The 13,965-nt window shown below is 46.3% G+C and overlaps 1 protein-coding gene across 1 annotated transcript in view; it reads left to right on the top strand.

Moving 5' to 3' along the window:
• The window catches only part of dok2l (docking protein 2-like), an 80,129-nt gene extending 75,710 nt beyond the window's left edge, over positions 1-4,419 (top strand). The window contains exon 5 of the mRNA XM_073062005.1: positions 3,043-4,419. Within this exon, the coding sequence (XP_072918106.1) occupies positions 3,043-4,077 (1,035 nt within the window). The 3' untranslated portion in view covers positions 4,078-4,419. The remainder of the gene's footprint in view (positions 1-3,042) is intronic.
• The last annotated feature ends 9,546 nt before the right edge of the window (positions 4,420-13,965 follow it).

The following is a 13,965-nucleotide window of genomic DNA, read 5'->3' on the forward strand; positions in this document are numbered from 1 at the left end:
CTATTTTAAAATGCCCTTGGCACTAATTTCCCTATCCTCCACATCCTTCTCCTTGGTAAATAGTGATGTCAAGTGCTCATTAAGGACCTCACCCACATCTTTCTCATCCTCCTTATCCTTCTGTGGTCCCACCGTCTCCCTAGTTATCCTCTTGCTCCAGATCTATGCATAGAATTCTTTGGGATTCTTTGTAATCCTACTTGCCAAGGGCTTTACATGGACCCTCCTGGCTTCCTAATTCCCTTCTTGAGTTCTTCTCTGGCTTCTTTATAATCCTCAAGGATTCCAGCTTGATTCTATCTTCCCAAGCGTTACATTCTTTTCCTCTTTTTTCTTGTCTAATTTCATCACCTCTCTTCGACATCCAAGGTTCTGTTACCTTACCATCCATAGAACCATAGAACATTACAGCACAGAAACAGGCCTTTTGGCCCTTCTTGGCTGTGCCGAACCATTTTTCTGCCTAGTCTTTCCTTCTCGTCTTTGTCTTTCCTTGTCTTTCCTTCTGACTGGAACAGACCTGTCCTCTACCCTGGATGTTTGAGCTCGTACAATGAATCGTTGGACAAAATAGGAATGGAAATGTGACTGTTCTGTTAGAGTGGTCACTGGCAGGTTTGAAAGATAGCACAGGTGTCTGACTGTAGGTGCTTGATTCTGGAGGAACATCAGAGGGAGAGGGATGCCATTTATAAAAACAAAAGATTCTGTAGATGCTGGAAATCTTGAGCAACACACACAAAATGATGAAGTAACTTATGTTTTGTAACTCCGGAAACTAATTGAAAGAAAACATGGAATCTGGGATGTATATGTACTTAGTTTAGACAATAGACAATAGACAGTAGGTGCAGGAGTAGGCCATTTAGCCCTTCTAGCCAGCACCGACATTCACTGTGATCATGGCTGATCGTACACAATCAATACCCCGTTCCTGTCCTCTCCCCATATCCCTTGACCCCACTATCTATAAGAGCTCTATCTAATTCTCTCTTGAATGCATCCAGAGACTTGGCCTCCACTGCCTTCTGGGGCAGAGCATTCCACATATCCACCACTCTCTGGGTGAAAAAGTTTTTCCGCATCTTTGGGTGAAAAAGTTTTTCCGCATCTCTGTTCTAAATGGCCGACCCCTTATTCTTAAACTGTGGCCTCTAGTTCTGGACTCACCCATCAGCGGGAACATGCTTCCTGCCTCCAGCGTGTCCAATCCCTTAATAATCTTATATGTGTAACACTTACCCAACAGGCTGGTATATGTCTAGGGGAAAAAGAAATCCAGCCACACACCAACCCCACCTCCCGTTCACGCAGGTGCTGTGAGAATCGAGTTTATGCCTCGCGCCCCCGCCGGCAGTATCAAACTCACAACAAATACCGGTATGACATACACTTTAAAGAGTTTACTAAAATTAAAAGAGTATTAGGCAATACAATATATATATATATGCAAGAAAAAACAAAAGGCGCCAACTTATCAAAGTTCAGTCAGTTTAGTGCACATCGGTGGAGCTCATCCAGCGAACCATTCGACTCCTAGGTGGTCGTCCTCCCGAAACTCCCACTTCGGACTCCCCGGTGGTCTCCCGAGCGCACGTCCTGCTTCCTCGGCGTCTCCCTCCGGACTCCCCAAGCCCGCGCAACCCCTCCCCCAAGGTCCCAGCCTCACAAAACACAATAACATTCCCCATTGATTAACAAGTGAATACAATTACCATATCAGCCATTCTAAAGTGAAACAACGGCAAGAGAAACTTTTAACAGACAAAGAAGCATTCCTACTCGTAACAAACCAAAGAAGCCCTTTTTAGTAACATACACAGGACATTGTACATTTGTTTCAATCAGATCCCCTCTCATCCTTCTAAATTCCAGTGTATACAAGCCCAGTTGCTCCAATCTTTCAACATATGACAGTCCCGCCATTCTGGGAATTAACCTTGTGAACCTACGCTGCACTCCCTCAATAGCAAGAATGTCCTTCCTCAAATTTGGAGACCAAAACTGCACACAATACTCCAGGTGTGGTCTCACCAGGGCCCTGTACAGCTGCAGAACGACCTCTTTACTCCTATACTCAATTCCTCTTGTTATAAAAGCCAGCATGCCATTAGCTTTCTTCACTGCCTGCTGTACCTGCATGCTTGCTTTCATTGACTGATGTACAAGAACACTTAGTTTCTTTTAGTGAGGCTCATGGTGGTGTGATGATGTATGCCTGTCACGTACTTTTACATATAACCGTAATGAATTATATAAACAAGAAAGAATGCTTAATCAAACTATATATTGACATCATTACTCAAATATTACTGAAATATTAAATGCACCACATAATTCAACAAGTTAAACAACATTGACAGAGTAGGATAAACAGTCAATGAATGGAATAAACAGGCTGAAGTTGGGGAGTTGGATTCCAGGGCTTGGAAGGCACGACCTTTGGATTCAGAATCAGAATCAGATTTAATATTATTGGCATATGTCGTGGCAACAGTAACATTGCAATATATAATAGAAAATCTATATACTACAATAAGAACTGTATATAAATATATAAATACATTCTATTGAATAATTAGTGCAAAAAGAGAACAAATAAACAGTGAGGTGCTGTTCACGGATTCATTGTCCATTCAGAAATCTGATGGTGGAGGGGAAGAAGCTGTTCCTGAAATATTGAGCGAGTGACTTCAGGCTCCTGTACCACCTCCATGATGGTAGCGGTAAGGAGAGGGCACATCCTGAGTGAAGAGGGTCCTTAATGATGGAATAGTTGTCCTTAGTGACTCATATCAGGGATTCTCCAGAGGTTGAAACTGGAGATTTCAAGCAGAGCTGAGGAGTTGATCAAATGGGGCAGGATAGAGGCCAATGTATAGCTCTGTTTACCAGCACCTCCTCAGGCCCAGAAATCTCTATCTGTAAGGAAGTCAGTGACCAACCTGCAACAGTGGGGTAGACATGGAACACAAGAGGGCTGTTAGACATACCTGTTAGACATACTGTTGTAAATGTGTCATCTTTCTGTTACGTTTTTAGGTGACATTTTCATTCGAGGCCGGAAGGCGATGCGCTTCTGGTGAAGGCAACTTTGAGTTTGACACCAGGCAGGCCAATGGAATTTTCCAGATTATTGAATCTGCCATCAAAGTTGTCAGGCAAGGCTTCAGGGAGGAGAAACAGTTGTCTGGTGACGTGGAAAATGACCCCCCTCTGAGTTCCAGACCTGTACACGAGGACGAGGAGGAGGGGACACTGAGTGAGATCGATGAGGGCCAACAGTCAGCCAAGCTCAAGAATGAGATGTTAAATGCTACTCTCCCTCCCTTGAGGTGCTTGTCGCTAGAGTCATCCTCTGACCCCAGCACCAAGTCAGCCACCACGATGCCCAGGAAGTCAGGGGCAAAGGGCCAGCAAACGCACTCCATGACAATATACAGTGGGGCCAAAGTGAACCAGCCTGAGCCCCTGGATATGCCGTCAACCTACTCCGAGGTGCGGGATGTAATCCACAAACACAATGCACGGGCCAACATCAAGATGGCGACTGGGAGGAAGACGCAGGAAGGCAAGGATGCAGTGGAATCGGAATATGCTATTCCCTTTGATGCCATCGCACAGAATCTGTGCCTCCCATCCCTTGTCCGACTGCCGTCCAACCAACAGGACAACACTTCTGAAATGACATTTTCCACCTTCCTGCTCAAGAAACGGGAGGACCCACTTTATGACACCATCGATGATTCTAGCTTTGGGAAGAAGGGGAAGACGGCTTTGCCACTCCCGAAGGATCACATCTATGATGAGCCGGAGGGGTCAGATGTCCCCTCGGTTTATGACTACCCTGAGGAGGTGAAGGGTCACGCGTGGAAGGTACAGGGCCGGCAGTGTGACCCACGGGGTCACGAGTACCCGTACAACCCACACACTGATGACTACGCCGTGCCAAAAACAGCAAAACAGGGCGGCAGCCAAAGGAGATCGGGAGACAGGGCGTCTCAGAGGGACAGTGGGTGTGTGGGTTCTGAATACGACAACATCCTGTTCAAGAAGGTGGAGAAGAAGGGGACTTAGTGACTCGAGCTGAGGACGGCCAATCCCACCTCACAGGTGGGGTGATTGATAGGGGAAGGGTACTGACCCGACACCAGACTGAACCATTGGGGTGGACCGAGGGTCTGGGATGGTGGGTAATGAGGTCAGGCCGTTAGCCGAACTCTAGGCTTCTCCTCACCGATGGCGTGTCTACTGGGAGTGACTTAGCCTTTGGCTGAAGAGACTGAGTTGGGGGGAGGGAGGGATAGAAACTGGTGAGGGCTGGGGAAACTGTTATCCTATCAGTGATCTTCCTTTCCTACTGCGGTCCGGAGTGTTTCAGATCATTGCATTTTGTAGATTTAACTCCCAATAAAACTGGATCCCTTTAAAAAAATTTTTCTCTCCTGGTAAAATGCCATGAATTTGCTCCAGACATGATGACGCCGTCAGTTTTAGGCTGGACAGAGAAGCAGAAAGAAGTAACACCAATTTCTTCTGAAACAGCACCTCTAATGAAAAATAAGGACCAGCTACGAGCTAGGATTTATCACAGGAGCATCACTGCATGTCATAAACACGAGATTCTGCCAATACAGGAAATCCAGAGCAACACATACAAAATGTTGGATGAACTCAGCAGGCCAGGCAGCATTTGTGGAGTGAATGTTTCAGGCCTTGATGAATGTGTCTTGGTCCAAAACAGTGAATGTTTATTCCTCCGTCTCGATGCTGCCTGATCTGCTGAGCTCCTCCAGCACTTTGCATGTGTTTCAGTGTGGACCTAATGAGATACTAGAACAGGTTCTGCAGGAGTAATTTGGGAGAAGGAGACGTTTAGGGAAGGAATTCCAAAGTTTGGAGTCTCCAAGGGTGACGGAACGGTGACCAGATAAGTGATCCTGAGGATGTTTTGAGTGAATAGGAGAGGGGAAATGGTGGAGGGTTTTAAAATAGAGATGAGACTTTTAAACTTAGAGCATTGCTCAACGTGGATCTGGTGTGGATCATTGAGAATGAGGTACTGGCTGAACAGATCACAAGCTGATAAAACAGTTTGCTACAGAGCTCCATCTTTGAGTTGTCTGGGTGCACCTTACCTCACGGGAAGCACAGGGCAGGACAGGTGGAGGGGGAAGGTTTTGAGTGGCCTCTTGCTCCAACACTACAAAGGTTTGGGAGGTGTTAAAATATAGTTCAGTTACGTACACACCTAATGACACAGGGAGGCTCTAAAGTGCTTCACAGACAATTAATTAGTTCTGTAACGCAGCTGTTTTGTTAACTACATGCTCTTGTACACAACAGACTGATAAAGGCCAGATAAAGTGTTCAACATTGTGTGTGAAATGCAGCATCAACTTTCCTTCAAGTAGATTTGCGACCATTTATATCACAGCCCCTCCCACAGTGAGACCCTCCCCAGTACCACCCCTCCCACAGTGAGACCCTCCCCAGTATCACCCCTCCCACAGTGAGACCCTCCCTCAGTACCACCCCTCCCACAGTGTGACCCTCACTCAGTACCACCCCTCCCACAGTGTGACTCTCTCTCAGTACCACCCCTCCCACAGTGTGACCCTCCCTCAGTACCACCCCTCCCACACTGTGACCCTCCCTCAGTACCACCCCTCCCACAGTGTGACCTCCCTCAGTATCACCTCTCCCACAGTGTGACCCTCCCTCAGTATCACCCCTCCCACAGTGTGACCCTCATTCAGTACCACCCCTCCCACAGTGTGACCCTCCCCCAGTACCACCCCTCCCACAGTGTGACTCTCCCTCAGTACCGCCCTCCCACAGTGAGACCCTCCCCTCCTCCTGCCCCTCCAACTGTGTGTCCTTCCATCAGTACTGTCCCTCCCACAGTGTGGCCTCCCTCAGTATCACCTCTCCCACAGTGTGACCCTCCCCTCCTCCTGCCCCTCCAACTGTGTGTCCTTCCATCAGTACCACCCCTCCCACAGCGTGACCCTCCCTCAGTACCACCCCTCCCACAGTGTGACTCTCTCTCAGTACCACCCCTCCCACAGTGTGACCCTCCCTCAGTACCACCCCTCCCACAGTGTGACCCTCACTTAGTACCGCCCCTCCCACAGTGTGACTCTCCCTCAGTACCGCCCCTCCCACAGTGTGACTCTCCCTCAGTACCACCCCCCACAGTGTGACCCTCCCTCACTACCACCCCTCCCACAGTGTGACTCTCCCTCAGTATCACCTCTCCCACAGTGTGACCCTCCCTTAGTACCACCTCTCCCACAGTGTGACCCTCCCTCAGTACCACCCCTTCCACAGTGAGACCCTCCCCTCCTCCTGCCCCTCCAACTGTGTGTCCTTCCATCAGTACTGTCCCCACCCACAGAAGGATTGGGAGTTTAAGGAGATTTTGTATGTCACCAAAGACGAGCAAAAGTCAATGGACGTACAGCGGAGAGCATTGTAACTGGCTGCATCCGGCTGATGTCAACCTTTGGGTGCAGAATCAGAAGATGATGCAGAGGGTTCCATGTTGAGTGGAGCAGTAGTGTGGTGTTTGGCATAACACAATTCCAGCACCAGCAGTGAGGTCTCAGTGGGACTGAGGGCCCTGTCACTGTGCTACGTCTCTCAAAAAACATCCGATATAGCCCCTTCCATGCCTTCGTCATAATGACGTCAATATGCTGGGTCCAGGGTAGATCTTGCAGTAACTGAACCTGCGCTCCGTGGGTGTTTCACACTGTAGGGATCAGGAGCCAGAGCTGGAGAGAGGCAATGTTCTCGGGACTCGCAGGTCACCACTCTCAGCCATAACCTCTCACCATCCAGCATGCCCCACGGTGAGCAGCATGAAGCGTGTCCCTGCTTGCCAGGTTGGGCTGAATGAGCAAGGAGAAAGAAGGGCTGATGGGGATGTGAACAGGATCAGGTGTCTGGTTTTGGTTTCAACTTCCTCTGCTCTATTTTTACTCTGCTGGTTAACCCACCCCCGTGCTCTGAAACTGGAGCGTATCTCAACCGAACAAAGCACTCAGACAAAGAGCAATGACTGCTTGAAGATTGTTCTAGTGCTCCAGGTGAAATCACAAGAAGATAACTCCAACTGAGGGAATGCTGCAGAGTTTCTGATACCTGTTAAACCAAGACTCCTCCTGCCTCCCCTTGGACTGCTAAAAGGGTCCTTGATATCATGAATAGATGCTTGGGGTGGGAGGGAACCCCTTTGCTGGGAGTAATGTTTGTCTCTCGATGGAATAAAGCAGTTAATCAGGTCAGAGTAACACCTGTAAAAGCTGAATGAACTCAGCAGGACAGGCAACCTCTATGGAGGGAAAACAAGGTCAATGTTTTGGGCCGAGACCCTCCATCAGGATTGGAAAGGAAGCAGGAAGAAGCCAGAATTGAAAGGTGGGGAGAGGAGGAGGAGCATAAACTGGCAGGTGATAAGCGAGACCAGGTGAGGGGGAAGGTGGGTGGGGAGGGAGGGAGGATGAAGTGAGAAGCTGGCAGGTGATAAGCGAGATGAGGTGAGGGGGAAGGTGGGTGGGTGGGGGAGGAAGTAAGAAGATATGAGGTAATAGGAGGAAAGGTAAAGGACAGAAGAAGGAGGAGAGGAGAGTGGACCATGAAAGAAAGGGGAGGAGGAGGGGTACCAGGAGAAAAGAATGGGTGACAGGGGAGCCAGAATGGGGAATGGAAAGAGAGAGGAGGGGGAGGGTGAAAGTACCAGAAGTTAGAGAGATCGATGTACATTCCATCAGGTTGGAAATTACCCAGGTGGATCATGAGGGCTGGCTCCTCCAGACATAATCTGGTCAGAAGTATGGAAATGCACAGAGCAACTCCACGAGTAGTTACTTTCTTGTCGAGCCACACGCCATCCTAATTTGGAAATGCTTTCATGTCCCTTCATTGTCTTTGAGTTCAAAACCTTCAACTGCTTCCCAACTTTGCCAGGGAAAGTTCAATGTCGAAAGTTCAAGAAAACTTGTAAATAATAAGGCCATGAGACATTGGAGCAGAAATAGGCCACTCAGCCTATCAAGTCTACTCTGCCATTCCATCATAGCTGATTTATTATCTGTCTCAGCCCCATTCTCTTGCCTTCTCCCCGTATCCTTCCATATCCTGACTAATGAAGAACCAATATTAAATACACTCAATGACTTGGCCTCCACAGTCATCTGTGGCAATGAATCAATATATTCACCACCCTTTGGCTAAAGGAATTCCTTCTCTTCGCTGTTGTAATAATGAGCTTCCATGAACCAGTATTCATGCTGTTGTCCCTGGCTGTTTGCAAAACATAAAATGGCTGACACATCGTTCCCAGTTACAGAAACCACACCTCAGAACGGAGTTCTGTACCTCTGCAGGTTGGAGAACACGAACAGATGCACAAAGCAACCAAGAAATGTGAGGTTTTTATTTATTTATTTACCCATTCCCCACCCTTTCCTGCCTTACAAAACAACTTGGTCAGCACAACACTATTACCGCTCAGGGCGTCAGAGTTCAGAGTTCAAGGCCGGCACTGTCTGTAAGGAGTTTGTATGTTTTCCCCGTGACCGCCTGGGCTTTCCTCCGAGTGCTTCAGCTTCCTCCCACAGTCCAAAGGAGTAGTGGTCATCAGATTAATTGCTCTTCAGGCTAGGGTTAAATCGGAGAGTTACTGGGTGGTGTAGATCGATGGCCCAGAACGGCCATTCTGCACTGTATCACTAAATAAACAAACAAACAAATAAATAAATTATAAGTAAAACTCACACAGGAATGAAGCCAATGGTGACCTGGTCTCAGGATTTTTTTATATTTCAAAATCAACTTCATTCATAATAATATTCTTAATTTCATAGACAATACTTTAAGTATTACCAGGGGAAAGTTTCAGCACAGACTCGTTGGGCTGAAGGGCCTGTTTCTATGCTGTGCTTTTCTATGACACTACCCTGAGGGGGAATTCTTCACTCAAAGGGTGGTTTGAGGTGCCAATGGAATGGTGGATGTGGGTTCGAGTTCAATATTTTAGAGAAATTTAAAATTTGATAGTTCATAGTTCATTTAATTGTCATTCAACTATACATGAATACCCATGAACTCAGCCAAACAATACAGTGTTACTCCAGGATCAAGGTGCAAAACACACAACACAAGGCACGTATAACACATGTAAGACAGCAAGATATCAGTAAAGTACAGTCACACAAAAAATCATGTCCAACACCCTGAGTCCATGAATGTTGCAGAAATCTGCATTCAAACATGATTCAGCTCGTCTTCTGCTGAGCAAACATTGGGGGGCAGTCTGACTCCAGCTTGGACCCCCCACCACAGTGCCTCTGGTGGGGTGTACCAACTCCAACACCTCTCTTCTGAGCGGCTGTAAACACTGTAAGCACTGCAGCTCAAGACCTAGTCCTTGCTATGTCCGAGTCCACATAGCTCCCATGCTGTACGTGCCTGCTGTTTACCAATAAATCAGTGAGACAGACTTGCTGCATTCTGCTTTAACAGTGTCCAACAGGGTGGCGTGACCGTGTTTGACTGCACACCACCTTTGTGCAGTGAAGCCTTCTGTTGCAGTCAGCAGCACGATCTACTTCAAATCCAGCTCCTTCAATTTCTCTGCCAATGAACAATTCGCTGATGGGGAATACTTTCAGTACTTAAGTTCTTAAAGTCCGGCAGGATGCGATGATTGTAAAAAAAATGTTTAAAAAGGGCAATAACACCTTTGGTTGAACACATATAAGCCATTGTGATTGAAGATGCTGCCATCTTACTGGAACATTTGCATAGCTACATGGGTGGGAGGAAAATGGAGGACTATGGTCTGGATTCAAGTTGATGGGACTAGGCAGATTGAAGACTAGATGGGCCGAATGACATTTCTATGCTGTTGGATTCTATGACATTCTTTAAAACCAGCAGCAATGCTCCCATTCATGGGCGGTACACTATAACATATAATTCCTTACGCAACCTGGCCTCTCCCTGTCCAGTAGCGGAATAACCCTGCACTGTGCTCTCTGAATCCTTTGAGGGGCTGCACCAAGTTTCAGTGCATCTCTCAGCACCTGCTCCTGCTGGCTGGGACGTGCCAGTCGGCAGTGTTCCTCTATGGGCATCATGGTGTACTGACACATACGAAGTGGAGGGTGCAGTAGTTTGATTGAAAGCCAGTGTATTATGCCCAAACTATGGAGACTACAATGGGATGAGGGAAGCGTTGACTAGTGTAGACTGGGAACACAGGCTATATGGTGGGACAGTTGAGGAACAGTGGAAGACTTTCAAAGAGATTTTTCACGGTGCTCAACAAAAGTATATTCCCGTTAAAAGCAAGAACAGTAAAGGCAGGGATAACAAGGAAATAAAAGAAGGCATCAAACTAAATGCTCGTGCATACACAGTCACCAAGAGTGGTGGGAAACTGGAAGATCGGGAAAACTTTAAAAAGCAACAAAGAACCACTAAGCCAGCAATAAAGAAAGGGAAGCTAGATTATGAAAATAAACTAAAATAAAAACGGAGAGCTTAAGTTTTTATAATTGTATAAAGCAGAAAAGGGTGGCTAAAGTCAACGTAGGTCCCTTGGAGGATGGGCAGGGGGTAATGAGAAAATGCCAGAAGCTTTGAATGACCATTTTATGTTGGTCTTCATGGTGGGGGACACCTCTAACATCCCAAAGAGAGAGTGTATGGATGTGATGGGAGGTGAGGACCTCAATACAATAGCTATCACTAAAGACGTAGTGCTGAGCAAACTTGGGGGCCTGAAGATAGATAAGTTTCCCGGTCCTGTTGGAATTCATCCCAGGGTACTGAAAGAAATGGCTTTGGCGATAATTTACCAAAGTTCTCTGAACTCTGGAAAGGTCCTGGCAGATTGGAAGACAGTAAATGTCACGCTACTGTTCAAAAAAGGATGTAGGCAGAAGGTAGGTAACTATAGGCCGATTAGTTTAACATCTGTAGTTGGGAAAATGTTTGAAGTTATCATTAAAGAAGAATTAACAAGGCATCTGGAAAGAAATGGATTCATCAGGCAGATGCAGCATGGATTCAGCAAAGGCAGGTCCTGTTTGACAAACTTTCTGGAGTTCTTTGAGGATATAATGAGTGCAGTTGATAGAGGTGAACAGATGGACTTTATAACCACCTAACCATATAACAATTACAGCACAGAAACAGGCCATCTCGGCCCTTCTAGTCCGTGCCGAATGCTTACTCTCACCTAGTCCCACTGACCTGCACTCAGCCCATAACCCTCCATTCCTTTCCTGTCCATATACCTATCCAATTTTACTTTAAATGACAATATCGAACCTGCCTCTACCACTTCTACTGGAAGCTCGTTCCACACAGCTATCACTCTCTGAGTAAAGAAGTTCCCTCTCGTGTTACCCCTAAACTTTTGCTCCCTAACTCTCAACTCATGTCCTCTTGTTTGAATCTCCCCTACTCTCAATGGAAAAAGCCTATCCACGTCAACTCTATCTATCCCCCTCATAATTTTAAATACCTCTATCAAGTCCCCCCCTCAACCTTCTACGCTCTTGTTTAACCTTTCTCTGTAACTTAGGTGCTGAAACCCAGGTAACATTCTAGTAAATCTCCTTTGTACTCTCTCTCTATTTTGTTGACATCTTTCCTATAATTTGATGACCAGAACTGTACACAATACTCCAAATTTGGCCTCACCAATGCCTTGTACAATTTTAACATTACATCCCAACTCCTATACTCAATGCTCTGATTTATAAAGGCCAACATACCAAAAGCTTTCTTCACCACTCTATCCACATGAGATTCCACCTTCAGGGAACTATGCACCATTATTATTTAGTTGTATTTCCAGAAAACATTCAATAAGTTTCCGCATAAGAGACATCCATAAGGTAAGGTTGCATAGAGTTGGAGGTGATGGATAGAGGATTGGTTAACTAATAGAAAGCAGAGAGTTGGGATACATGTGTGTTACTCTGATTGGCAATCAGTGGTGAGCAGTGCGCTGCAACGGTCAGTGCTGGACCCACAACTGTTCATTAACGATCTGGAAGAGGGGACCGAGTGTAGTCTATCTAAGCTTGCTGATGATACTAAATTGAGTGGAAAAGAAAATTGTGCAGAAGATACGGAATGTCTGCAGAGAGATATAGATAGGTTAAGTGAGTGGGAAGGGTCTGGTAGATGGAGTGCAATATTGGTATTGTGAGGTCATCCACTTTGGAAGGAAAAATGAAAAAGCAGACTATTATTTAAATGGTAAAAGATTGCAGCATGCTGCTGTTCAGAGGGACTTGGGAATGCTTGTGCATGAATCACAAAAGGTTGGTTTGTAGGTGCAGCAGGCTATCAAGAAGGCAAATGGGATGTTGGCCTGTTGGCCTTCATTGCTAGAGGGAGTGAATTTGAGAGCAGGGAGGTTATGCTGCAACTGTACAGGGTATTGGTGAGGCCGCACCTGGAGTACTGCATGCAGTTCTGGTCTCCTTACTTGAGGAAGGATATACGAGGAAATATGCAGATGCTGGAAATCCAAACAACAACACACACAAAATGCTGGTAGAACACAGCAGGCCAGGCAGCATCTATAGGAGAAGCACTGTCGATGTTTCGGGCTGAGACCCTTCTCGGCCCGAAACATCGACAGTGCTTCTCCTATAGATGCTGCCTGGCCTGCTGTGTTCTACCAGCATTTTGTGTGTGTTGAGGAAGGATATACTGGCTTTGGAGGCGATGCAGAGGAGGTTCACCAGGGTGATTCCAGAGAAGAGGGGATTAAACTATGAGGAGAAATTGAGTTGTCTGGGACTGTACTCGCTGGAAATGAGAAGAATAAGAGGAGGGAGATCTTATAGAAACATATAAAATTATGGAAGGGATAGATAAGATAGAGGCAGAAAAGTAAGATACTCCCCAAGATATATATAAAAGACTAACACCCAGGAGAGAATAGAAAATAAGAAACACATCATGCTCATCAAGACGAACCCATAAAAAATAAAAGTATAAAATAACCAATAAAAAAGACTGTTGAACACCACATGAGCAATTTTTAAAAAAATCATGCAAGCAGTAATCGCAAGCAAATAGCGTTTCTGAACTGTCAATGCAGAGCTAAGTAGATGTTGTGGAGCAGCAAGTGAACTGGCCTGTACCTCACCTGAGGCCCCAACACCCCGACTTGCTCAATCTGGCCCGGCACTTAACTCTCCGTCCAAACAGCGAGCTCTGCCATTTGGATACGCTAAGCTTCGCAGTCTCAAGTTGGCCTGTAAACCTCTGTCTGAACATCCTGTTTAGTCGCATCGATATGCTTTTGGGCCTGGACATGATGGCTTCTGTTCAGCCCGTGTCCGACCTTTCACCATCTCCCACGCTCTCGGCAGCTGGCCCACCAACTCGCTTTGCCTTGGTTCTGCTGCATCGAATTGCCTCCTAGTCTAAAGGGAAGTTACAGACTATTCATTGCGATGATTGTTTGCCAGAGAAAGTGTATAGTGACTGTTTCACAGCAAATTGTACATACTGTATAGTGACTGTGGTTCAAAGTTCAAAAGTAGAAAGAAGTAACAGGGTTGGAAGGTGTTAAATCATTGTGTATAGAGCAAATGAACTGCAAGGCTAAAAAGACCTTGATGGCAGTTACATACAGACTCCCAAACAGTAGTACGGATGTGACCTACAAATTACAAATGGAGATAGAAGATGCATGCCAAATGGGCAATATTACAATAGTCATGGGGTTTCAATATGCAGGTAGATTGGGAAAATCAGGTTGGTGCTGGATTCCAAGAGGGGGAATTTCTAGAGAGACTATGAAATGGCTTTTTAGAGCAGCTCATGGTTGAGCCCATCAAAGAATCAGCTATTCTGGATTAGGTGTTGTGCAATGAACCAAAATTGATTAGAGAGCTCAAAGGTAAAGGAACCACCAGAGGA

Source organism: Hemitrygon akajei, chromosome 1 (assembly GCF_048418815.1).
Source record: "Hemitrygon akajei chromosome 1, sHemAka1.3, whole genome shotgun sequence".
Taxonomy (NCBI): domain Eukaryota; kingdom Metazoa; phylum Chordata; class Chondrichthyes; order Myliobatiformes; family Dasyatidae; genus Hemitrygon; species Hemitrygon akajei.